At 47.8% G+C, this 24,110-nt stretch overlaps 1 protein-coding gene across 4 annotated transcripts in view; it reads right to left on the bottom strand.

Moving 5' to 3' along the window:
- Window positions 1-24,110, bottom strand: part of HACL2 (2-hydroxyacyl-CoA lyase 2) — a 565,926-nt gene that overhangs the window by 106,870 nt on the left and 434,946 nt on the right. For all 4 annotated transcript variants that reach the window (XM_086945056.1, XM_086945057.1, XM_086945059.1 and 1 more), the window contains 3 exons: window positions 22,233-22,367; window positions 22,020-22,134; window positions 27-196 (listed from right to left, as the gene is read on the bottom strand). In XM_086945056.1, the coding sequence (XP_086801182.1) occupies window positions 27-196; window positions 22,020-22,134; window positions 22,233-22,367 (420 nt within the window). The remainder of the gene's footprint in view (window positions 1-26; window positions 197-22,019; window positions 22,135-22,232; window positions 22,368-24,110) is intronic.

The raw sequence follows: 24,110 nt of genomic DNA on the forward strand, positions 1-24,110 counted from the left end.
ATGAAGATTTCACATCAACATAATACCTGGATCAAGCCAGCAAAGGGGCCCTCTGGGCCGAAGGATGTAAGCCGCACTCCCTACGAAGTCACCGCCATCGGCTACGATGATACTGTTGTCAGACATGAGATTGTCCACATGGTGAAGTACTTTCAAGGGATTCAGGTGATGCTCTGTCTTTTCATTAGACTTCTCTCTGCCAAAAATACAAAATCAACTTACTGAATCATCTATTCAGTTATATGAGCCAGATATACAGAAAATGTTCTATCACGTCATCCTATGCTTCTATAAGCAACAATGATGGTCCTAAATCCCATATTATTCCTTGCTCACTCAATGCCAATCAGTACCACTCTGGATGCCAAAGCAATTTGTCCTATTGTACACAACTGTACATCAAGACAGATCTACATCCCAGCATTATACTTCATAGTCCCTAACATAAACCATCATGTATTTCAGACTGGAAACAGCCTTTAAAATGAGGTTTTTACCACGTTGTACCTCAGTCAGTCAGTCAGTCAAAGATCTTTATTCATAAAAAAGTACATCTTGAAATACATTTTTTTTTAAACATTTCAAACAAAGATCACAAAACACTATAAAAATACAATCTTTAGATGGTAGTTCCTTGACAAAACGATTTCAGATAGATAAAATACAAACATCAGGTAGGAATTCATTAGTGACAGCAATTTCAATTATCAAGATGACAGTCTCTTTAGGTAATTAATACCACATAAAGACACTTTAAAAACCTAAGCACACAATGTAATTAAGTATATGAATCATTTTCCGACAATGTCCCGTAGCCGGACAGCTGCGGAAATGTACCTATAGATCATTAGGGAGGTGAATTCATCTTTTAAAAGCTGAAGAGAATATAATCCAGCCTATAATACAGGGGTATAAAAAAAGCACGCCTTAGGACAATATAACATTTACAAAAAAACATAAAATGTAAAGTGTTCTGGACTGATTCAGAGTCACATGGACATGGACATGGGTCTAGTTTGGCATCACTGTATACATTACGTGCATATGAAACCAGGAAGTAAGAGATGCCAAACCTAAACCTTATAAAATAAAGCAGTTTTGCATGATTAAAAGTATAAAGAGAGGTAGGGCTCAATGCCTGGGGAGCACACTAACAGTGAGTGACCTATAACCCTCTTTTTAGGCATCTCAAGACTTCCTCTGACCATGTAAGAATGTATTAAAAATCTCTTTTCAATTTTGATTTTGATATCTTATCAATACTCTCGGGATTATAAAAACAATCCAACAGCCCCCATAATCTCCAACTGCTCGTTTATGTAAGGAATCCAGGGCAATTAATTAGAACAATCCAGTTTTAGACCATCTAAAATGACCGCACGATTTAAGGCTGCTTCTTCCTTTACCCAGATATTATACCATAATAATAGCGGGCTAGTTGTATTCGAAAGGACAAAAGAATCAAGCCTAGTTCGCTGTGACAGATAGAGGCGGCAGTACTTTTAGGGACTGTCAACAAACGTTTCATGAACGTGTTCTCAGCTACTTGTAGGCCCTCTACATTACAAAAACCCCAAGCTCCAGCACCATACAAAGTGACAGCACACATGCGGGCTTTATAAATATTAATGATTGCCTTAATTGGCCTTGAGCCAAGTTTCTTTAGTAAATCTGAAGATTGCCTCCAAGTTTTTGTTAAAACCACTAATTCTTAAATCTACTAAGTGGTGCCAATTGCTTTTTTGATCAAAAGAAATTCCCAAGCAAGAAAAAGTTGTGACATCAAATAATTTTTCGTTGTTTATAAAACGTTTTTAAAATGGTGGGGGACTTACCCACCACCATAGTATATGATTTCCCTACATTAAGTCTTCAGGCCAAGGTCAGTAATTTAATCATTAAAACTGGTTAAGAGCCTCTAGAGCTCCACCCTAGTTCTGGACATTAAAATCATCTGCGTAATAACACCGGGAGCGACCTGCGGCCTATCAAGGGAGCATCCACATTCCCATGTTTAATATGACTTTATAAATCATTAATGTACAAGAATAGGTGGTATGTCAGAAGAAAAAGAGGTCTGTCAATTGTCGAACAAGAAAAACAGAAATAAAACCTCACAAAGTGAGAAATGTTGGAGAAAAAGTACATGCCATCCACAAGATAGGGAATGTATACCAGACAGAACTACATATAGCAAGAACTTTCACTAGGTGGGTGATGCACCAATTTATGATAACTTGGGACAAGGTGGCCCAAATGCAACCGTTGACTGTTAAAATTGCGTACCATTGCATGGAGCATGGATAGGTATACTGCACGACAACGTGGATCATGGATAGGTATTGCACTGTATTGAAGTATTAAAATAATGTCTATAATAGATAGACACTGTTTTTACCCTAAGGAAGAACTTATAGGAAAAAAGCATCTGAAAAATGCAAAATGTAAATTTTGAAAAAGAGCAACAATCCAAATTGCTCAAACCCTTGAAAGCTCTGATGCACTCAAAGAAATACTTAGGGCACTAAGGAAGTGAAACATAACACACAGAAGCCCCTGGTTTGGAAAAAAACAGATGCGTGAAAGTGCAACAGAGCCTTGTGAAAGGCTATCACAAGAAGAAAATAGAGCTCTTCTCTCACTCCAATAGTTCTCAGAGGAACATAACGCGAAGTCCGAGAAAGACACAGCGGTATAACAGAAAGAGTGTACAGTGAAGAAGTAGACTACTAAGTTAATATTCCTGAAGAGCTATACAATAGCAAAACACCAGTACTCCTCATAAAGTAAGTCATATATCCATAAAAGGTGTATAGTCTCTTTAGCCTAGCTCTTTATCAGAGATGTAATGGAAAAGAAACAAACCGGCTACCCAGCTGCAAACATTGTCTGGGAATTAAAGACTCAAAACACGGAGAGTACCATAAGTCAGAAATAGTCCTTATACTTCAACACTAACAATGCAATGAAAGCTGTAACACAGAGACCACAGCCGTGGACATCATAGAACAAATTAACCCCTTCCACACTCATGACGAGCTGGGCTCGTCATGGTGTAGCCTCCTCAAACACTGATGACGAGCCCAGCTCGTCAAAAAACAATGTAAAAAAAGAATTTTCAGCACAGAGGGGGAAAACGCATAGCAGCCATGGAGTTAAACAAGACCCGAAGAGGTCCAATCACAAGTTGCCAGCCATGAGGCAGTGGATTGCAGAATCGGCATGGCTATCGAATACATTGAGGCCATCAAAAGGTAAGTCACCTAGACTCTCCCTAACATTCTCAGGGAAATTACAAACACGCAGCCAAGCATGCCTCCTTAGAGCTACTGGTCTAGCCATAGGCCTACCTACGGAATCTATAGTGTCCAACGCCGACCTGATAGTGAACGTAGCCAGTTCACGACCATCCTGCACCAACTGAAGAAGTTCAGCTCTAGCTTCTTCTGTAAGAGAAAGAAGTAATCGGTCGACAGAATCCCATAGACCAAAAGAAGTCCTTCTAAATACACAGGATGTATTCAAAGACCTTAGGGCCAAACTAGCAGACGCAAACAAATTTCGACCACACGTCTCCAACCACTGAGACTTCCTGCTCAGTGGAAGCAAGGGAGGAGCTTAAAAATTCAACGTAGCTGCCTGCATGACAAGCCCTCCAGTGTTAGGGTGCTGAGAAAGACAAACAGGGTAATCTGGAGCAGGTTGATGATGGTGTGCAATAGCATGCTCAACAGAGACACCTCACGTAGCTTTGGCCCATGTCACCAAAAGAATATCGTATAGCGACTCTCCAAAGGGATGAATATCGGTGCTGCTTGGATTCTGAGAGGGACAGCTGGGCCAACAGCAACTTCATCCGACATTCCTGTAGCAACTTAAGCTTCAGCCACCGACAGGGGGCGCACTTATCGGAGTTGTGGTGCTCTCCCAAGCACCACATACAAATGGTATGCGGATCCGTTGCCGAGATATGCTACATACAGGTCACGCAAGTTTTAAAGCCTGAAGGCATCAGCACATTGCTCCCGACACGAAAGGCATCTAGTAGGCCAAAAGACAAGAACTGCTTCTCCCGAATCCACTTTGCAGCACGGAAAAGAAGAAAACTGACGTCTGAGCGGCGGAGGGGACTTCTATGGCTCCACTGACGTCATATCACTAAGGCGCCGTACAACGCTGCCCCCAGTGCTGAGAGTTACTGCTGAAAAATCTCTGGATCCAGACTTGCACCTGGGGGAAATTCTAAGTTAAGGAATCTGCGGCTAGATGTCTATCAGATTGTGAGAAATACAAAAACTGAGGTGGTTGTTTGTTTCTAAATACAAATAAATTGAATTCCCTGTGTTATATACACAAATCTTAACAATATGTCCCACAGCTCAGAACATCTATGCCTTGTGGGGTCAGAGAGCCCAACAAGCTTGTGCATATACATTAATTACAAGTTGCACCTTGAGAGCATATTAATAATTTAAATTCTGATGTACAACATTACACTTGCTGTTTTTATATACATATATATATATGTACGTAAATATTTCTATTTAAAATTAATAAAAACTCACAATGCACCACACAGATACTCAGGGCTTAAAGGAAGCCACCCCAACACCCAGGTGAGGGTCCCTCACAAAGGGCTCAGAACACTTAAAAGAAGTTCCACCAAAGCGGATGGGCACAGTACTTTCCAGATGGAAAACTGATAAGAGAAATACGCACAGAAAAACAAGAAATAGAATGCCTACAACCAAAAGAAATTAGGAAAAGTGAAGAGCACAAGGGTCAATAAGAAGTGAAGGCGGAATGCAAGTCCCTTTTAAAATGTATTTAATAAAATAGATTTTGCAAGCACACTGATTCTAGTGATGGCTTTATCAATAAATGCACCCAGAGGGGTGCCCCTGAAACCCTACCATCCTCTGGTGTGCTCCCTGACTGGTTTTTGCCAGCCTGCCACCTGAGATGCTGTTCTGAACTGCTGGGGTGAGCACATTTTGCTCTCAGGAGGCCCAGGACAAAATCATGTCCGGGAAGATGGTGTAACACCCCCTTCCACAGGATGACTTGCTTATTAGCCTCCCGGAGCTGGCATGCTTCAAAGAGCTGATGCCTTTGGAATGCGAATCTGCTTACCCTCACAGAAGAGGAAGCTGCACCCCCATCTGTCCAGAACCCTTTTGGAACCTAGACAAGTATGAAAATTAGCTAGGCAGGTAGGCATGCCACCCCTAAGCTAGTACCATTCCTAATTTGAAGTAGCCATTCTTGTGAAGGCATACTTAGGAATTCTGGGACAGGGTTATACCTACATCCAAAAGGAAGTGGTCATGTAGGCAGGGAGTAGTCATCCGAATGGTCAGTAGTCCACTGGCTGCTACTTTACACTCTCCTAACATCCAAAAATTCTGTATTTAGGGCAGCCCCTGGCACCAGAGAAGTAGATCCTGATGACCTACGAAGAAGAAGGACACAAAGAGCTTCAAAGCAGAAGACTAAAGAAAGCACCAGCCCAGCTGAACTGTCTGCCGTTCTCTGTCTAAACTGCGTCAAAGACATCTCGTCCTGCAGCTGTGTGCCTCAAAAACCTGGGAGACCTGCCTGCCCTCAATAAAGACCACGACCTCCCGAAGAACAAAAGAACTGGTCCATGCAGCCTGTAGAAAACTCCAACTCCAAAAGTAAAGACTCTGAGGACTCCGGAACTGCCAAAACCCGACACCTGAAGCCACTACTTCACCTGTCGCTCCCAGCCCAAGTTTAAAGTAGGCCAAAGATATCATCAAGTTCTCCCAGCCCTCCAGAGCCTGAGTCCATCATAATTTCAGCCCTGGTGGACGTACCGACAACACCTGCAGCCTCTGCACACAGGCACTGTCTACTGCGACTGCTCCCAGTCACCTCTGCATCCGTCGGTCCTGGGCTGTGGGGAAGAGGACTAAAGGTGCCCCTATGTCCCCGAGCATCGCAAGGCCTGAGCCCCCATTGATTCAGCATGACTTGCCTTCCAGCCAGAGCCTGCCCCATCTTTTTGCAGTGCCTGATCTCCGCAGAAGAACATTGGGCTCCCAATGCTGTTTTGTACCTTGCACCTTGTTCCCTCGTGCCGCTGGTGGTGTACTATTTGTGCTGCCTTGGACCTTGCCCGCCACTCACCTTAACTCCTGAAGATTGGTCCTGTAAGTCAATGTACTATACCTGTTTACAACACTTGTTCTTTGTTCCATAGGATACCTTTTCAGAACTCAATGATTGCACTGTGTCCACTTTTTTAACTGAAATGTATTTATATATAAAAACATAATTACCTGATCGATTTCGCTGTGATGCCTAAACATATAAAGATACTTGCTATTTTTATATATTGGTGTGGATCTCTTTTTTGAATCGTGAGTCTCATTTATTGACCATTGTGGGTATTTACAGATGACTTGCACTCCTCCTTATTAAGCCAAGGCTACTCGACCACACTACCTTTTGACAGAGCACTTTGGGGTTGCATAGCAAGCCTGGGTCAACTCATAAGGAAACCCCTGCGCTCTCTACTTGGTATTTTGATAATCACATAAAGAGCCTGGTTCCTACAATACCCCTTTGTCGTTCATTTTTTTGGGGTCAGGCACACTACTAAAATGGCGACAGGCGTAAAGGTCCTTCTTTTTTATGCTCCAGTGACCATTTGTGCTCTATTTCCTGATTGCTTCAAGTCTCTATGCTTTGCTATTGTGGCGACTTTGTGTGCTCTATTTGATTCAATTTCAGAGCTGTTAATTCCACCAGCAATCAATACCTTTGCAACATCTTTATATATGCTTTCTACATGTATAATAATCTCTTCTTACTATACCTAATATCCAGCCTGTTTATCTCAAGTTAATATTTTGTAATAGCAGGATTTGCTTTTATGGTTGATCTAGAATTTTATACTGATTCCATTTTAAAGTTATTGACTCCACCCACAAACAATATCTTTGCACTCAGGGCCGGACTGGCCATAGTGGACACCAGGCGTTTCCCTGGTAGGCCGCTAGGGTGGGTGCTGATTTTGTGCCCCTGGGGGCCGTTTTTGTTACCGGTTTACCGGTTGTAACAAAATCGGCAAAAACCGGCCCTGGCAAACTGCTCAGCTGCACTCCCCCTCACCCCACGGGGGTCAGCTGAGCATTTTGCCAGGGCCGGTTTCTGTTCCCAGTCCGGCCCTGTTTGCACTTTCATGATCCACTTTTTCTACAGTTTCTACATGCGTATTAGTTGTTTATTCTTACACTTATTACTCAACATGTTTCTTTTAAACACTAATTAGTAATAACAAATGCTGTATCTGTGGTTGTACTAAAATGTAAACCTTCAGCTTATTCTATGCCCTCTCTTTGCCAATCTATATCACTTGGTACAATTTATTCCCATTCGTTCTGTGCAAAGTGTGATGTTAGATGATTCTGAACTCTTGGGTAAATAGGATTATTTCCATTGCCAAATAATTTTATATATAGTAGATTACTCTGCGTTTGCTATATAGATACAACCTGCTTGGTCTAGTTTGCTCTGCTCTCAAAGTATTGCTATGTTGCTCACTTGAATTGTTTATCACATTGCAGATTATCTCGTCTCAGTTTATGTTTTATTTTCTTCTCACATGGTCTACTCCTCTCACCAACCACTGCTCCTCTTTAGTCTCATCTTTAATACCATCACCTATTTGTCATCCATTCTCTTTGACTATTCGCAAATGCTGTCTCTCACAACAATCTTCGATCATTTTCTGTTCAGCATCAGCGGTGGCAGTGCTGTGGCGCTTATTCTCTCATTTTCACTTTCTGTCCATTGGGTGGGTTCTTATTAGGTGTTGGGCTCTAGTGGGTGGTGTAGGAAAGGGCCTCTTCTTGGTGAAACACTCACAAACTTTTTCCCAACTCTTCAAGTCATACGCACTGCATATACCAGAATGCAGAGGGGCGATCCGGCGGAGAGGCTAGCAGTGTGCTCCCATCGTTGATTCCTGTTATAGGGCTCCCGTGAGCCCCCAAGCTGACAAGCTTTTGAAGACACACCTGCGCGCCTGAAAGGCAACGAAGCCTGTGACGGTTGTTTGGGGGCCTTCTCTGCCACCCCAGAACTTTTCTCTACTGATGAGGGATACCATCCGGATAAACGAGCCATGTCTCGTGTCTAGAGATACTGGAAATATCAAGTACTTACTTGCACCAACCTTGGTGAAACACTCACAAACTTTTTCCCAACTTTTCAAGTCATACGTACTGCATATAGCAGAATGCAGAGGGGCGATCCGGCGGAGAGGCTAGCAGTGTGCTCCCATCGTTGATTCCTCTTAATAAGACAAGATGTTCGATACCAAACGCACAAGTTACTTACCTTCGGTAACAATATATCTGTAAGAAACAGTAGTTAGTATTAGATTCCTTACCTTAGAATATCCCCAGGCGTCAGTCTGGATCCGGAAAATTTTCGCGTAGCAGTACCCCTGTGCGTCTGTAGGCGTCGTCTGCGGTTCCGCGTCCGTCGTCGTTGGCGCAGGGATGACGTCGCCGGAGGACTTAGACGCCGCCCTCGCGCGCTGACGTCAGTTCTTCTACACAGCTTTCCCGTGCCAGAAACGCAGAGCCATGATAAAAACCAACACTGGTGTCATGAAACTAGGGCCCTGAAAGGGATGAACCTTAACCCTAGATATCGGTTCGCAGAACGGGGAGGATGGGTGGGGCGGTAAGGAATCTAATACTAACTACTGTTTCTTACTGATATATCGTTACCGAAGGTAAATAACTTGTGCATCTGAAAGAAACAGGTTAGTATTAGATTCCTTACCTTAGAATAGATAGCCCAGCAATACCAACCCGGGTAGTGGGTCTGCGAACCAATGATCACACCAGAAAGTCCTGAAGAACGGAAAGTCCGAAAAAGCCATCTCTCAGGACTTGGCTGTCCAGGCAGTAGTGTCTAGCGAACGTGTGCAGCGAGGCCACATAGCTGCCTGACAGATGTCCTGCAAGGGGACTCCCCGATCCAGAGCAGTAGTAGCCGCTGTGGCCCGAGTGGAATGGGCACGCAGCCCAACAGGACCCTTGTTTTTAGCCAGAGAATAACAAGCCTTGATGCACAAGCTGACCCATTGAGAAATAGTTTGTTTGTGCACCGCCCGTCCTTTCTTAGTGCCCACGTAACCAACAAAGAGTTGGCCATCCACCCGGAACTGGCGTGTGCGATCCAAATAGTATGAGAGCACATGTTTTGGGTCCAGACGGTGGAGCCTCTCTTCCTCTTTCGAGGGATGCGGAGGCGGAAAGAAGGTGGGCAAGGTGATGGACTGCCCGATGTGGAAGGCTGTAACTACCTTGGGCAGAAAGAGGGTTGCGTCCGCAACACAACTTTGTCCGGATGGACAGAAAGGAAAGGAGGTTGTGAAGAAAGGGCCTGGAGCTCACTCACTCTCCTGGCAGCGGTGATGGCAACCAGGAATGCAGTCTTAAGAGTGAGAAGACGAAGAGGACAGTTATGAAGTAGCTCGAAGGGAGCGCACATCTGATAAGTCAGAACAAGGTTCAAGTTCCACTGAGGCATTACGAAAGGAACAGGAGGGAACATATGAGTGATGCCCTTCAAAAACATATTTACAACTGGGGACTTGAACAAAGAGGGCTGATCAGGTAGCCTTAAGAAGGCAGAAATGGCACAGAGGTAGCCCTTGATAGTGCCCAGAGCAGAGCCCTGCTGGGCAAGAGAAAGAAGAAAGAGGAGAACCTCAGAAAGAGGGGCAGAGAGTGGATCCACAGCCTTTGCTGTGCACCATGCCACAAATTTGTTCCACCTGTAGGCGTATACCGATTTTGTGGCGGGACGCCTGGCTGCCAGAATAACATCACAGACTTCAGGAGGGAAGTCGAATGGCCTCAACTGTCGCCGCTCAATCTCCATGCATGGAGGTGGAGGCTGGACAGGTTCGGGTGGAGGACCGTCCCCTGCTGCTGCAATAGAAGGTCCTCCTGAAGAGGCAGACGAATCGGGGGATCGACTGACATGCTGAGTAGCTCGGGATACCAGTATCTTCGTGCCCAGTCCGGAGGCACAAGGATAACTTGGGCCCGGTCGCGCCTGATCTTCTTCAGCACTCTGGGCAGAAGTGGTATAGGCGGAAAGGCGTACAACAGACCGCAACTCCACTCGCGATGAAAAGCGTCTCCGAGTGAGTTCCGCCTTGGAAATTCCAACACGCAGAACCTATGACATTGCACGTTCTGTTCTGTGGCGAATAGATCTAACCAAGGCTCTCCCCACTGCAGAAAGAGACCATGCGCCACGTCCGAGTTCAGACGCCATTCGTTATCCATCATGCACCGACGGCTGAGTTTGTCCGCCTTGACGTTCAGGGAACCTGCCAGGTGTTGAACCATCAGGGTCACGCCCTGATGTTCCAGCCACTGCCAGAGGGGCAGAGCCTCCTGGCACAGGGTCCACGACCCCACCTGCCCCGTTTGTTGGAGTACCACATGGCAGTGGTGTTGTCCGTGAAAACCTGCCCTACACTCCCCCGGACAGAGGGGAGGAATGCTTTCAGTGCACTCCGGATTGCCCGCAACTCCAGAAGGTTGATGTGGAGCCGGGACACTGCCAGAGACGAGAGGCCTCTGATCTCTGACTCTCCCATGTGGCCCCCCCAGCCACGGAGGGACGCGTCCGTCACAACTACGTGCTCCGGCTGGGGTAGGGAGAGGGATCTGTCACTGACCCAATCTCGGTCTGTGAGCCACCACTGCAACTGTCCTGCAGTGCCCTCCGAGATCAAGAAGTGGTCGGACAAGTTGCTCTGATGCTGGGCCCACTGAAACTTCAGGTCCCACTGCAGAGCCCGCATCCGCCACCTTGCGTGATGCACCAGAAGGATGCAGGAGGCCATCAGCCCCAGAAGCCGCAGCGTCAACCTGACCGAGACTCAGGATGAAGGCTGAAAGATCGAAATCAGAGCCAGAATATCCCGAACCCGCTGTTCCTGAGGATAAACCCGAAACTGAGCCTAGTCTAGAACCGCTCTGATGAAGAGGAGCTTCTGAGAGGGACACATGTGTGACTTCGGCACATTGATGGAGAACCCCAGCAGGTGCAGGAGGTCGGCCGTAGTCTGGAGGTGGCTGACGACTTTCTGGAGCGAGCCCGCCTTCAACAACCAGTCGTCGAGGTAGGGGAAGACTGAAACCCTAACCTGCGCAGATGAGCTGCGACCACCGCCATCACTTTCGTGAACATCCATGAGGTGCTGGTATAGCCAAAGGGGAGCACGGTAAACTGAAAGTGCTCCTGGCCTACCGTCAACCGCAGGTAACGTTGGACGGGACGGGGATGTGAAAATAAGCGTCCTGCAAGTCCAACGCTACCATCCAGTCTCCCGCGTCCAGGGCAGCTAAGACATGAGCCAGAGTCAGCATCTTGAACTTCTCCTTCCGGAGGATGCCGTTGACGTTCTGTTCCACAGGTCCAAGATAGGGCATAGGCCCCCTTTGCCCTTCTTGGGAACCAAAAAGTAGTGAGAGTAACAACCACACCATACTTCTGGCCCAGAAACGCGCTTGAGGGCCCCCTTGGCCAAGAGGGGCGTAACTTCCTCTTGCAGAAGATTCAAGTGATGCCTCGACACGCGATGGTACTGCAGTGGCATGGCTGGAGGGGTTGCCTCGAAGGGGAGGGACTAGCCCCTTCAGACGATTTGCAGCAACCACCTGTCCGATGTGATGGTGCACCAGTGGAGGAGGTGATGACGAACCCGGAGGAGGTGATGACGAACCCTGCCCCCCACTTGCTTAAAATGGGTCTGAAAGCTCGGACTAGGAGGGCTTTGAGGCGGATGCTGCGGGGGTGGATGTGGACTGGCCTCGCCGTTGTCCCTGGGCACTGCCACGGCGGTTACCACATATGCCACAGCGCTTGATGTTAGTCTGTGGCCCGTAGCTGGCAGGACGTGTGGGGGCACCCCTTCCTTGGCCACGAAAGGAGCGAAAGGCAGCAGCTTGCTGGCGCAGGGCCCACAGGCCCAAGGACTTAGCTGTAGCCCTGGAGTCCTTAAAGCGCTCAAGCGCACTGTCTGCCTTATCACATCCATGAGGCGCTGGTATAGCCAAAGGGGAGCACGGTAAACTGAAAGTGCTCCTGGCCTACCGTCAACCGCAGGTAACGTTGGACGGGACGGGGATGTGAAAATAAGCGTCCTGCAAGTCCAACGCTACCATCCAGTCTCCCGCGTCCAGGGCAGCTAAGACATGAGTCAGAGTCAGCATCTTGAACTTCTCCTTCCGGAGGATGCCGTTGACGTTCTGTTCCACAGGTCCAAGATAGGGCATAGGCCCCCTTTGCCCTTCTTGGGAACCAAAAAGTAGTGAGAGTAACAACCACACCATACTTCTGGCCCAGAAACGCGCTTGAGGGCCCCCCTTGGCCAAGAGGGGCGTAACTTCCTCTTGCAGAAGATTCAAGTGATGCCTCGACACGCGATGGTACTGCAGTGGCATGGCTGGAGGGGTTGCTTCGAAGGGGAGGGAGTAGCCCCTTCCGACGATTTGCAGCACCCACCTGTCCGATGTGATGGTGCACCAGTGGAGGAGGTGATAACGAACCCTGCCCCCCACTTGCGTAAAATGGGTCTGAAAGCTCGGACTAGGAGGGCTTTGAGGCGGATGCTGCGGGGGTGGATGTGGACTGGCCTCGCCGTTGTCCCCGGGCACTGCCACGGCGGTTACCACATATGCCACAGCGCTGGATGTTAGTCTGTGGCCCGTAGCTGGCAGGACGTGTGGGGGCACCCCTTCCTTGGCCACGAAAGGAGCGAAAGGCAGCAGCTTGCTGGCGCAGGGCCCACAGGCCCAAGGACTTAGCTGTAGCCCTGGAGTCCTTAAAGCGCTCAAGCGCACTGTCTGCCTTATCGCCAAAAAGGCGACGGCCATCAAACGTCTTGTCCATAAGGGTGTTCTGGACATCAGCCGAAAAGTTGGCGGACCTCAGCCAGGCGTGGCAGCGAACCGCCACCGTTGTTGCAATCGTCCTGCCTAGCGAGTCCATTGTATCCAGCCCTCAACGGATGGAACACTGTGCCGCATCTCGACCCCCTGCAAGGGCTTGGGCGAGTTTAGTCCGGGCCTCCTCCGGACATTGTGGCAGCACGTCTGTCACCGTGTCCCACAGAGAGTGGGTATAACTGCCCAAAAGGCACGCCGTGTTAACTGACCGCAACCCCAAACTCAGTGAGGAGAACATATTTTTACCATACTGTTCGTAACTTTTGGATTCCCGATCAGGTGGGGCTGTCGGGAATGCGGTCTGGGAGTTAGAGGCCTGGATGACCAGGCACTCGGGGTGGGGTGGGTGGACAGGAAGCAAGGGTCGGCGGTGTTGGGCGGTGGCCTCTGGCCACGTTCCTATCTACAGGGGGACCTGTAGAGGGCCTGGACCAAGTGCCCAAAAAAAACACCAGTCAAGGCCTCATTAAACGGCAGCAGAGGATCCGAAGAGCTTGCCTGCGGTTTAAGGACCTCAGTGAGGAAGTTAGTCCTCACGGCCGCTACAGGGAGCTCAAGAGCCAAGGCCTTGGCCTCCCGCGTCAACACCACACTATAGGCAGCCCCCTCATCCGTAGCCACGGTAGGAGGGGAGACAAATCCAGTGTCGGGCGAAGTGTCCAAACCACTGGCCTCCCCTAGCTCACCTGCCCAGTCCTGAAAAGACTGGCACTCCCGTGCCAGAGTGTCCTCAGACCCCTCCCAATCCGCCTAGTCTCCCATCTCCTGGTCCTCCGGTTCAAATGATGGGGCTGGATCATAGAAGAAATGTTCTTCTCTCAACGTCGAATGCGGCGTCGAGCGACACCGCTCCGATGTTGGAACCGGATCGAGGGGGGGGGGAATAAAGGACGACGTCGGGGGCGACACCCTAGTGGTCGACGCCGGCTGGGTCGTAAGGTCGACCAGTGGCAACCGGGATCGGGAACCGGATCCAGTGGGGCCCTGCGGCATTGGGACCGAAGTCGCCGAGGGCGCCGAAGCACCCAACTGTGCCGGGGCCGAAGCACCCGGCCCGCTTGGGCTCCCAGTTGGGACCGCGGGGCCCGAAGGCGCCGCAGAACCCGACGGAGGAGTGAGCGATCTCATGGCCATGAGGAAGGCATTGATCTCCTCCGGCGATGCGTTCTGCCCAGGGACCGGCGGGTATGGAGCAGGCCGCGACGCCTGCGGCTCCGGCGGAGCCATGAGAGCGGTGTCGCCTCTGACTTCTTGTGCCTCTTACCTGAGGACTTGGAGCCCGACGAGTGGTGTCGACTGGCCAAGCTGTGAGGACTCCGGTCCCGCGACCGGTCCCTCGACCTCCTTCCAGACCGGGACCTTGAGCGGCCTGGAGCCTACTGCCGGAGCTCGAGTCGCTTACAGGACCGCTCCCGCCTAGCCTTCGACGTCAATGCCCTGCAGTCGGGGCACGACTTGTCATCATGGTAATGATCATTATTATTATTATTATTATTCCAGGCAATGCAGGCACCGGCGATGGGGGTCAGTAGCCGACATCAGTCGGTTGCAGTCGGCACAGGGTTGGAACCTAGGCATCCCTACCTGCACCGATGGAGTCGTTCGACTCGAAAAACAGATCAAAAAGATCGAAAAAGTTTAGTCAAAAATTGACTAAGGGTACCACTTTTTCCAGATCGGCGCTTGCTGGCGCGGAAAGAAGAAGAACTGACGTCAGCACGCGAGGGCGGCATCTAAGTACTCTGGTGACGTCATCCCGGCGGCCACTACGCCGACGACAGATGCGGAGCCGCAGACAACACCTACCGACGCGCAGGGGGTACTGCTACGCAAAAATTTCTGGATCCAGACTGACGCCTGAGGATATTCTAAGGTAAGGAATCTAATACTAACCTGTTTCTTTCAATCAATAAATCAATCAATCACAGAACTTGTAAAGTGCACTACTTACGCGTGAGGGTCTCAAGGCGCTGGGGGAGGGGGCGAGGGGGGAGGTGGCTGCTGCTACTGCTCGAAGAGCCAGGTCTTGAGGAGCCTCCTGAAGGTGAGCAGGTCCTGGGTCTCCCGCAAGTGGGTGGGGAGGGTGTTCTAGGTCTTGGCAGCGAGCAAGGAGAAGGATCTGCCTCCGGAGGTGGTGCGCTGGATTCTTCGGACGTCTGGGAGGGCGAGGCTGGCAGAGCGGAGCTGGCAGGCGTGGGTGTAGAAGTTGAGTCTGTTGTTCAGGTAGGCTGGTCAGGAGTTGTGGAGTGCTTTGTGGGCGTGGGTGAAGAGCTTGAAGGTGATCGTCTTGTTGATAGGGAGCCAGTGAAGGCCTCTGAGGTGGGGGGGTGATGTGGCTGCGTCGGGGGAGGTTGAGGATCAGACGGGCCGAGGCGTTCTGGATGCATTGTAGTCGCTGAAGGTGTTTGGTCGGGATCCCTGCATAGAGTCCGTTGCCATAGTCCAGCCGGCTGCTGACGAGGGCTTGGGTCACCGTTCTTCTGGTTTCGTCTTGGCGTTCTTTTTTATAGCGCTCGAATCACCGTGGGGCATCTCAGCGCTTACTCAGAATCTAACCCAAGGAGAGGGCAGCAGGGGAGGAAGGAGCCATTAGTACAAAAAAGCCTTTAGATGTTTCCTGAATATTTGATAGGATGGAATTTCTCGCAGGGAGATTGGAAGGCTATTCCAGTATTTAGGGGCCAGGTGGGAAAAAGCCCTACCACTGGGGTACATGCAATAACAGCTGCGAGCTTGATCTCAGTGGACGGCACGGGATATATTTTACCAACTTGTTTTGCAAATATTTTGGGCCCTGAAGTGCATTAAAAGTCAGACAGCAGATTTTGAAAAAGGATCTTTGCTTAATAGGCAGCCTGTGTAGTCTTCTCAGCAAAGGCAGCAAAGAGGATCCCGCCGGCATGTTAAGAACCAGCCTGGCTGCCGTGTTTTGGATCACCGGTAATTTGTTTGGGCAAGTTGATCCCGCTTCTGCTAGAAGGGCATTTCCATAATCCACACGGCTGATGATCATAGCTTGAGTCAGAGTTCTGCGGTGCTCCAAAGGGATGAAAGGAAAGATTTTCCTCGGCAGTCTGAACCTATAATAGCAGGACCCAGAGACGGCTGCTACATGGTCCTGCATAGAAAGAGAATGGTCAATCTTGATACCGAGGTTATTGACACATTCTTTTGGTATAGGCGGGGAGCCCAATTCTGTAGGCCACCAGTCCTTAGACCATGCTGCCGCAGCCTTGCCCAGAAGCATGACCTCCGTCTTACCCGGATTCAACTGGAGACAGTTGTTAGTCACCCAGTTAGAAATTTCCAGAATACCAGTGGAAAAATGGAGTCTATCCGCCTCCTGGTTTGGGCCGATGTTAAACAGCAGCTGGTTGTCATCCGCATATGAGACAGTTTCAAACCCCAGGGCTTCCACTACCTTAGCCAGAGGTGCCATATAGATGTTAAAAAGGGTGGAGCTAAGGCAGGAGCCCTGGGGGAAACCCTTGTCCAAAGGAGTTTTCACTGCCTGATAGGGGCCCATAACGACCGTTTGGAATCTATCCGTCAGGAAGTTCTGTAGCCATTTAAGGGCCTGACCCTGGATACAAATGGTTTCGATCGGGATCCACTTGTAGATCCTGCGAAGCATGCGGAGGGTGTTGTAACAGGAGGAGAGACGGCACTGACCTGCTTGGCCATGGGGAGGGAGGAGTTGAGGATGACTCCCAAGTTGCGTGCATGGTCCGTGGGTGTCGGTGCTGTTCCTAGCATTGACAGCCACCAGGAGTCGTCCCAGGCAGACGGGGCGGGGCAGAGGATGAGGACTTCCGTCTTGTCTGAGTTCAGCTTCAGACGGCTGCTCCTCATCCACTCGGCGACGGCCTTCATCCCCTCGTGGAGGTTGATTTTGGCGGTGTGTGGGTCTTTGGTGAGGGAGAGTATGAGCTGGGTGTCGTTGGCGTAGGAGATGATGTTCAGGTCGCGTTGGCGGGCCACTTGAGCGAGGGGGGCCATGCAGATGTTGAACAGCGTCGGGCTGAGGAATGAGCCTTGGGGTACGCCGCAGATGAGGTTGGTAGCTTTGGAACGGTGGGGTGGGAGGCGGACCTTCTGGGCTCTGTCGGAGAGGAAGGAGGTGGTCCAGTCTAGGGCTTTTTCCCGGATTCCGGCTTCTTGGAGGCGTGTTCTTAGTGTGCTGTGGCATACCGTGTCAAAGGCGGCTGACCGGTCCAGGAGGATGAGGGCTGAGGTTTCGCCGTTGTCTAGTTGGCATCGGATGTCGTCTGTGGCGGCAATGAGGGCTGTCTCTGTGCTGTGGTTCCGTCTGAATCCGGATTGCGACGGGTCTAGGATGTTGTTGTCCTCGAGGTGGCGGGTCAGCTGTATGTTGGCGATTTTCCCAATGACCTTCGCCGGGAAGGGGAGCAGGGAGATGGGGTGGAAGTTCTTGAGGTCGTTGGGGTCCGCCTTGGGCTTCTTGAGGAGGGTGTTGATTATGGCGTGCGTCCAGCTTTCCGGGAATGTGGCTGAGTCGAAGGAGATGTTGATGACCTTTCGTAGTTGGGGTGCGATGGTGGCATCTGCTTTGTTGAACAGGTGGTGTGGGCAGGGGTCTGCTGGTGATCCCGAGTGGATGGAGTTCATGATCTTTCGTGTCTCGTCGTCGTTGATGTGGGCCCAGGATGTCAGCTGGTTGGTGCAGGTGGTGTACGGGTGGGGTCAGTCTTGGTTGGGGCTTGCGGAGCGTTGAAGCTGTCGTGGATGTCTATGATCTTGCAGTGGAAGAATACCATTTCAGATACCATTGCTCTCAATGCAGCATCATGTAGCTGGCAACCTCGTAATGACCAGTGCCCAGTATATGTCCTCATAAGGGCTTCCTGAACACTTGCAATGCCTAGCAATGGAAGATACTAAATTACTAGGGCTTGATAGGAATCAATTAACACACTTGTAAATCACTGAGCAGTTCCTGTGTTATTCCTAGTCAAAGCACTTTGTGACAAACTTTATTGTGTATCTTGTGTAGGTGGTAACAAGTAGGCTATTATTTCAATCTGTTAGTCTACTTGTTCAGTCTGTATCCAGGATTGGTGCCTCAACGATTGATTGACCTGAGGCATTGCACAGTTGTCCATGTTAATTGTTTGTTACAATTTTCTTGTTCTTGTTTTCAGTATATTGAATGTATTTCTGTATTTTTGTTAATGCCGTGTTATATTTTTTGATGCCAAAAATTCTTAAAAATCTTTTATAAAACAAAAAATAAATTCAATACAAATGGTTGTCCAACCTAGCAATTGATTATACTAGGCTGCGCAATATTGCATAGATTCAAGCTGCCCGGCCATTGTTTTGTTTACTTCACAGTGGTGGTCCAGGCCGGACAGTGACAGGACCCAAGCCTTTCCCAGTTTTTCCCTAACAATGGAAGTAGGCATCACATGGACACATCGGCTTGTGCATGTGTACCCTTGCATGTAATATAATGCACCCTGCCATAGGTCCCTAAAATCCCACTTTAGAGGTGACTTGCATATAGTACATGCAGTGTACATGGCCGTTGCACACAGGGAGTGGTCAATGTTGGTTTTCGAAATGGCTTGCATCAATTCAAACATTCTGCAATAGCAGTCTTCCTGCAGTTTGACTGTTGATCCCTTTGCATGCCATAATACATGCTGCAACCCTTAGGGACCCTCTTTAGTACCCTTCCCCTGTGTACCAGGGGTACCATTCAAAAGGGCCTTAAAGGGTGCTAAAGTCCTTGCCAATATGGTTACAATTAACATGTGTGTCGTTTTTAGGGAACTATGCACTGGGGCCTAATGAGCAGGAGCCCAGGGCCCTTCCAATCAAAAGCATCAGTTCCAGAGGACAAAAGGTGGGGGTGATCATGCCAAAAAGAGGCACTTTCCTACAGGATAGTTTGTGTTCTAAGCTCTGTGATGTATTGAAATGGGATTTCCACCTTCTAGACCTCTGATTCAAGGACCTCTGGGCTCAAGAGTATATGATAGGCTTTGACCCTTGTACTCAGTGCTTTCAATGTCCTCAGAACCAAAAAGGTCTGATATGTCAGATGGGTTTCCACAGTACTGCATTTTATGATGAGTCCTGTGGCGTTCTCTTCTGTATAAGATTTTTGGGGTTCTTAAACACCTTGCAGGTCGACCAGGTCAATTCCTTGAGTCGAGTTATTCGGTAAGTAAAGTTTAAGTAACGTATAAAGAAGGGAGGGTCCAATTTTTTTCTATGTTCTTTAGTTATATAGATTGTGGATGCAGCCTTGACAGGAGGAGAACATAGTGGAAGCTTAAACTGAATTATAGTATGATCACATTACGTGACATGATATTAGGCGGTCTCACTAATGAGGTTTTGAGGTTCAAAAATTGTGTTACCGGCACTTCTAGTTTTTCATAGAAGGTTAATGAAATACCCAAGTATAGAGAAGAGGCACATTTTAGTTTAATCTCAAAGAAAAAAACTAGGAAGAGGTCATCAACTTTAGGATTGCTTGGCGGTGCTCTGCAGTAAGGAGAAATGGATATATGTAAGATGGTGCAGAAAATCACTGGAAGAGCAGGGATTCATATTCTGGAATAGTCTATAACTGGTGTAGTAGAGAGAGATTTTGTGAACAACTGCTATTCCTTCCATATTATTTGAGCTGTGATTTGTCATCCAAATATTACAGTCTGTGAAACTGGCTCCCAATAGGATTAGTGCAGAGTCAACACAAAGTTGTGTCAAGAGTAGATTTTCTTCTATCCAAAAATATTATAAAGGCAGTGCTCCTCTGAGTTTCTCTTTGTTTGACATGATCAAAATATTTTTTGAGGGAAGGAAATAGGCTCCAGTGCTCCTGAACAAGAGAAGTCTTCTGAGGGAACACTCCCTCCTTCATGTGAGAGGTGAGTGGGTGTGACTTTTTTTATTCATGAAACAATAATATAAGATAAAGTGTTATTTAAAAACATCAGTTGCTCTTTCGGTAGCATTTTTCGGAGGGCTGTAATATATTTTTCAGGTGAAAATGTGGTGTAACTTTATAGGGAGGTGTACTCAAGACACTCTTCCCAGTGATTTGTGGCACAGTATGATGATGGCCTCTAGGTGTGGGACTGAAGGTCCATCTTCATCATTGGTTGAGGGAGAAAAGGTTACATAAAATGGACCAGCTGGTGGATTAGATACAATTTAAAAATTGTTAAGCAAAATTTAGAGTGTGTTTCCAGCATAACATCACAAAATATTTAGGTATACGCACATACATACATTACTAAAAGCGTGCGGCACGCTGCAATGTTGAGGAACATCATTAAAAACCAGCTGAACCAGCGCATATCGTGCTTTCAGTAGGAGAAACTAATTAAAGAAACTAGTGGTTCCAGCCTATATAACACGCACTGTGTAACAACGTAGTCAAAGGTCCAGTCCTCATGGGAGGTAACAAATGGAGACAAGGCGTTACCAAGGAGGGACTAACAAGCCTATTTACCAATCAGAAGCATGTATATATCAAGGACAATGACACAAGCCAATGACAAATGTAGACGGGGCTTCCAGTGCATACCTATATACAGCATGCTCGCAGAGCGAGCAGCGCATGCACGCTGCTGCTAGGTTCGACTGTAAAAGTTTCACATGAGGAGAGGGGTTGGCCTAACGGCTAGGGCGGTCGACCTCAAATCTGGGGAACTAGGTTCAAGTTTCAGCAATGACGCTGAACATCCTGTGATTCTGGGCAAATCACTTCAACCCCCCGTGCCTGACAAAAAAATGAATGTGTCCTCATGTAATGCAACTGGTGCTATGTAAAACGCTCTGATACCCGATTCGGGTCAGGTTCGTGCTATATAAAACTCTGTAATGCTGCTGCTAGGTTCGACTGTAAAAGTTTCACATGAGGAGAGGGGTTGGCCTAACGGCTAGGGCGGTCGACCTCAAATCTGGGGAACTAGGTTCAAGTTTCAGCAATGACGCTGAACATCCTGTGATTCTGGGCAAATCACTTCAACCCCCCGTGCCTGACAAAAAAATGAATGTGTCCTCATGTAATGCAACTGGTGCTATGTAAAACGCTCTGATACCCGATTCGGGTCAGGTTCGTGCTATATAAAACTCTGTAAAATAAAAATAAATAAAAAGTATGTGATTCTGTCTATTCATCTATTTTAGTGTTTCGCAAAGAGGTTGTGCCATGAAACTTTCTTTGGAACATTTGCATACACAGAAAACACAGTGGGACATAAAGCATAGCAGAAGAGTCTAAATGAATCGTAAGGGGCTCCCTATCTGGCTGCTTTTGATCAATGATCACAAGGATCCAGAGCATACCTCAAGATGTAGGAGGCCTACAGCACTCTCTGCCTTTTGAATGGCCAAATATGCACAGTGATTGGAATGAGGTTCCTGGTGGTGATGTAATGAGATGCCAGCATATGCACTGAGTTTGTTCTAAAATGTCTTGTGCACACAGGAGAATGTCTTGAACTTGATGCTGTACTCCAGTGGAAGCAAAAGAAGTGCTTAAACAGCTGACTTGAGGTAGATCTATCTGCTGTGTCAAGCACATCCTGGAAGCTCAATTTCTAAGCCATAGTTATTTTGTAAGTGCTTCAGACAGTCATCTATTTTCCTGCACCCTACACTGAATTACACAAATACTCATAAAAAGCTTAAATGTCCCGAAATAAACTACTTAATTAAAATGACTCGCCTGCAAGCTCCAATATGATCCAGCACTTTGTGCTCCACAATGCAAGCCGACATTCCATTACATTGTTCTACTAACATTCTCTGCTTCATTACACACCATTCACCATTAAACACTACAGTGTTCACTATGAAAAGTCACATTCTATATTCCTTTGCTTCAAAATCTCCTGAAGTTATCTTTCATAAAGATTCTACCCAATGAGAATACATCTCTCATTTTAACCAAGTAGTTGCTGTCATACCCTTCCCTTCTGCTCCACCTCCAAAGGTATATTGTTTTGTTTTTAAATTTACCGATTTGCTTGTTCCTTCTTGATATCACCTTCCTTTAGACCTTCAGTCCACTCCCGGGGACAGGAGTAATTCTTGAGCCCTTCCGAAAGCTTTGTTAGAAAGGTTCCGGCATCGCCTAGGCAAAGGAAGACACAAGAGCTGAAGCACATTGTACATACTTGTGTGATAGAATAGACATCTGAAAAATAGCGGTCTCAAATGTCTGTCCGTTACCTTGAATGGCGATGCTTGGCTTCCAGAACATATCGGAGTTCTTCAGCAACTGCGACTGATCTCGATTGACAGCAATGATTTTGCTTCGTCGGTTGAAGACACGACCATAGGAGAGTCGGAAATCACAAACAGTACCTTCCAAGTGAAGAACAAAAGAAATGTTATCTTTCAACGTGCTAGCAGAACAACGGTTGATTAGCTTGGCAAAAGGAAGTGGAATGCCATTTTTTCATTTTTGAGCTTTAAAGAGAGGATATACACTGTCATTATGTAGGGGTCTAAGACAGACTGACAAACAAAGCGAGAGAGAGTTAATGTTGTTTCCTTTAGAGAATTATCACTGTTCCTGGACAAGGACAAAAGCGATAGAATTATTGCTCCAAATACAGAGAGATGTACATGGCCACAAAGGATATTAAATCTGAGCCCGAATTACTTATTGGGCGCACGGTCACAATTCCCACATAAAAAGATGCGCCTGGGCACAAACTAAAATGAGCTCACCACACAAACTCCGACAGTTTGAATCTGAAGCCATGTGTTTCACAAGAGAACTGGCCTCGCTTTGGAAGGGGAAAGGAGAAAGGGATCCTCCGACAGGCAGGTGCACCGTGTCACTGCGCCCGCTTCAGGTTTATGCTAAGGGGGTGGTCTAGGGAGCACCAAGCCCTCATCCAATGGAGCATCCTTGGTTGGGCAGGAGGAAGGCATACTGCTTGTGCAACACCCTTTATGTGGTGTTTATAAAGACCAAGAGAGACCCTGGTTTCTGTAGAGACCTGGGGTGCACATCAAGCAATTGGAAACAGACCTCCCTAGTGTAAGAATAACAAAGAGGAGAACATTATTTTCTGTTTTAAACTCACCCCCCCAAAAAACAAGCACTGGCGTTGCCAATAGGTTTCGCATTTGGAAAGTTGGAGCTATTGGTTTTGTAAATGACATTTTATATTTATATATTGTTATTGACAATGCCAATAACGATATATAAATATAAAATGTCATTTACAAAACCAATAGCTCCAACTTTCCAAATGCGAAACCTATTGGCAACGCCAGTGCTTGTTAATGCTTGTTTCAGTTCTTTCAGCTCTCTCCAAGAGTGCATGTTGTCTGCCTTCCTCCGCCTAGCGCTATGTTCCTCTCTCCCATATATGCCTTTACCGAGGGCAATGTACGCACGAAGGTCTGTAAATGTACAAAAATTAAACACTATCAGTTTTGAAAATTTCTCCCCTACTGTGATTCGTGTGCCAAGGATGTCTCAGTGTTACATAAACAGCCCCTCTCTGCTAACCCTTCACAGACTGTGGTGCCCCCCTGGGCCCATCTCCATGTAATGAAGAAATACCCTCCCCCTCTTTCAAATGAGCCAGGGTGAGGCTGTAAGCCGGTCACTTTAGGCTGCAGAAGTGGCACTACCAGAAGCCCCCCGCGACACACAAGAGCACCCTGGTATTCTCACAGCGGGATGTTATTTGTCACAGAGAACACGGCTCCATGCTGGCGCCGCTCGGATAACAATCCGCAGTGACAGCACTAAAAGCGTTGTGTGTGTTTGTGCTGGGAGGCGGCGGGCTAGGGGCGGGAGGAGTGTTTCACCAGTGGATGGCTGGGGAAGCTTTAGTAAGCACAGTAAATGGGAGGCATCTCGCAGAGAGCGCACACCAGCCATCTCAAAATTAAGACACGACCAGGAGGAAGCAGCTTTAATGAAACTTTAAACTGGAAGCAGCAAATGCGTCTCAAAGCACACAAAACACGCTGCATTCTAAACAAGTAATTAAAAAAACATATTGCCAACCGATGAAATAAAGGAAGCAAAAAAAAAGATGAAGCACTGTGTCCGGAGGAGTGTTTTTACCAGTGGACGGCTGG

Source organism: Lissotriton vulgaris, chromosome 12, assembly GCF_964263255.1.
Source record: "Lissotriton vulgaris chromosome 12, aLisVul1.2, whole genome shotgun sequence".
In the NCBI taxonomy this organism is placed as follows: Eukaryota; Metazoa; Chordata; class Amphibia; order Caudata; family Salamandridae; genus Lissotriton; species Lissotriton vulgaris.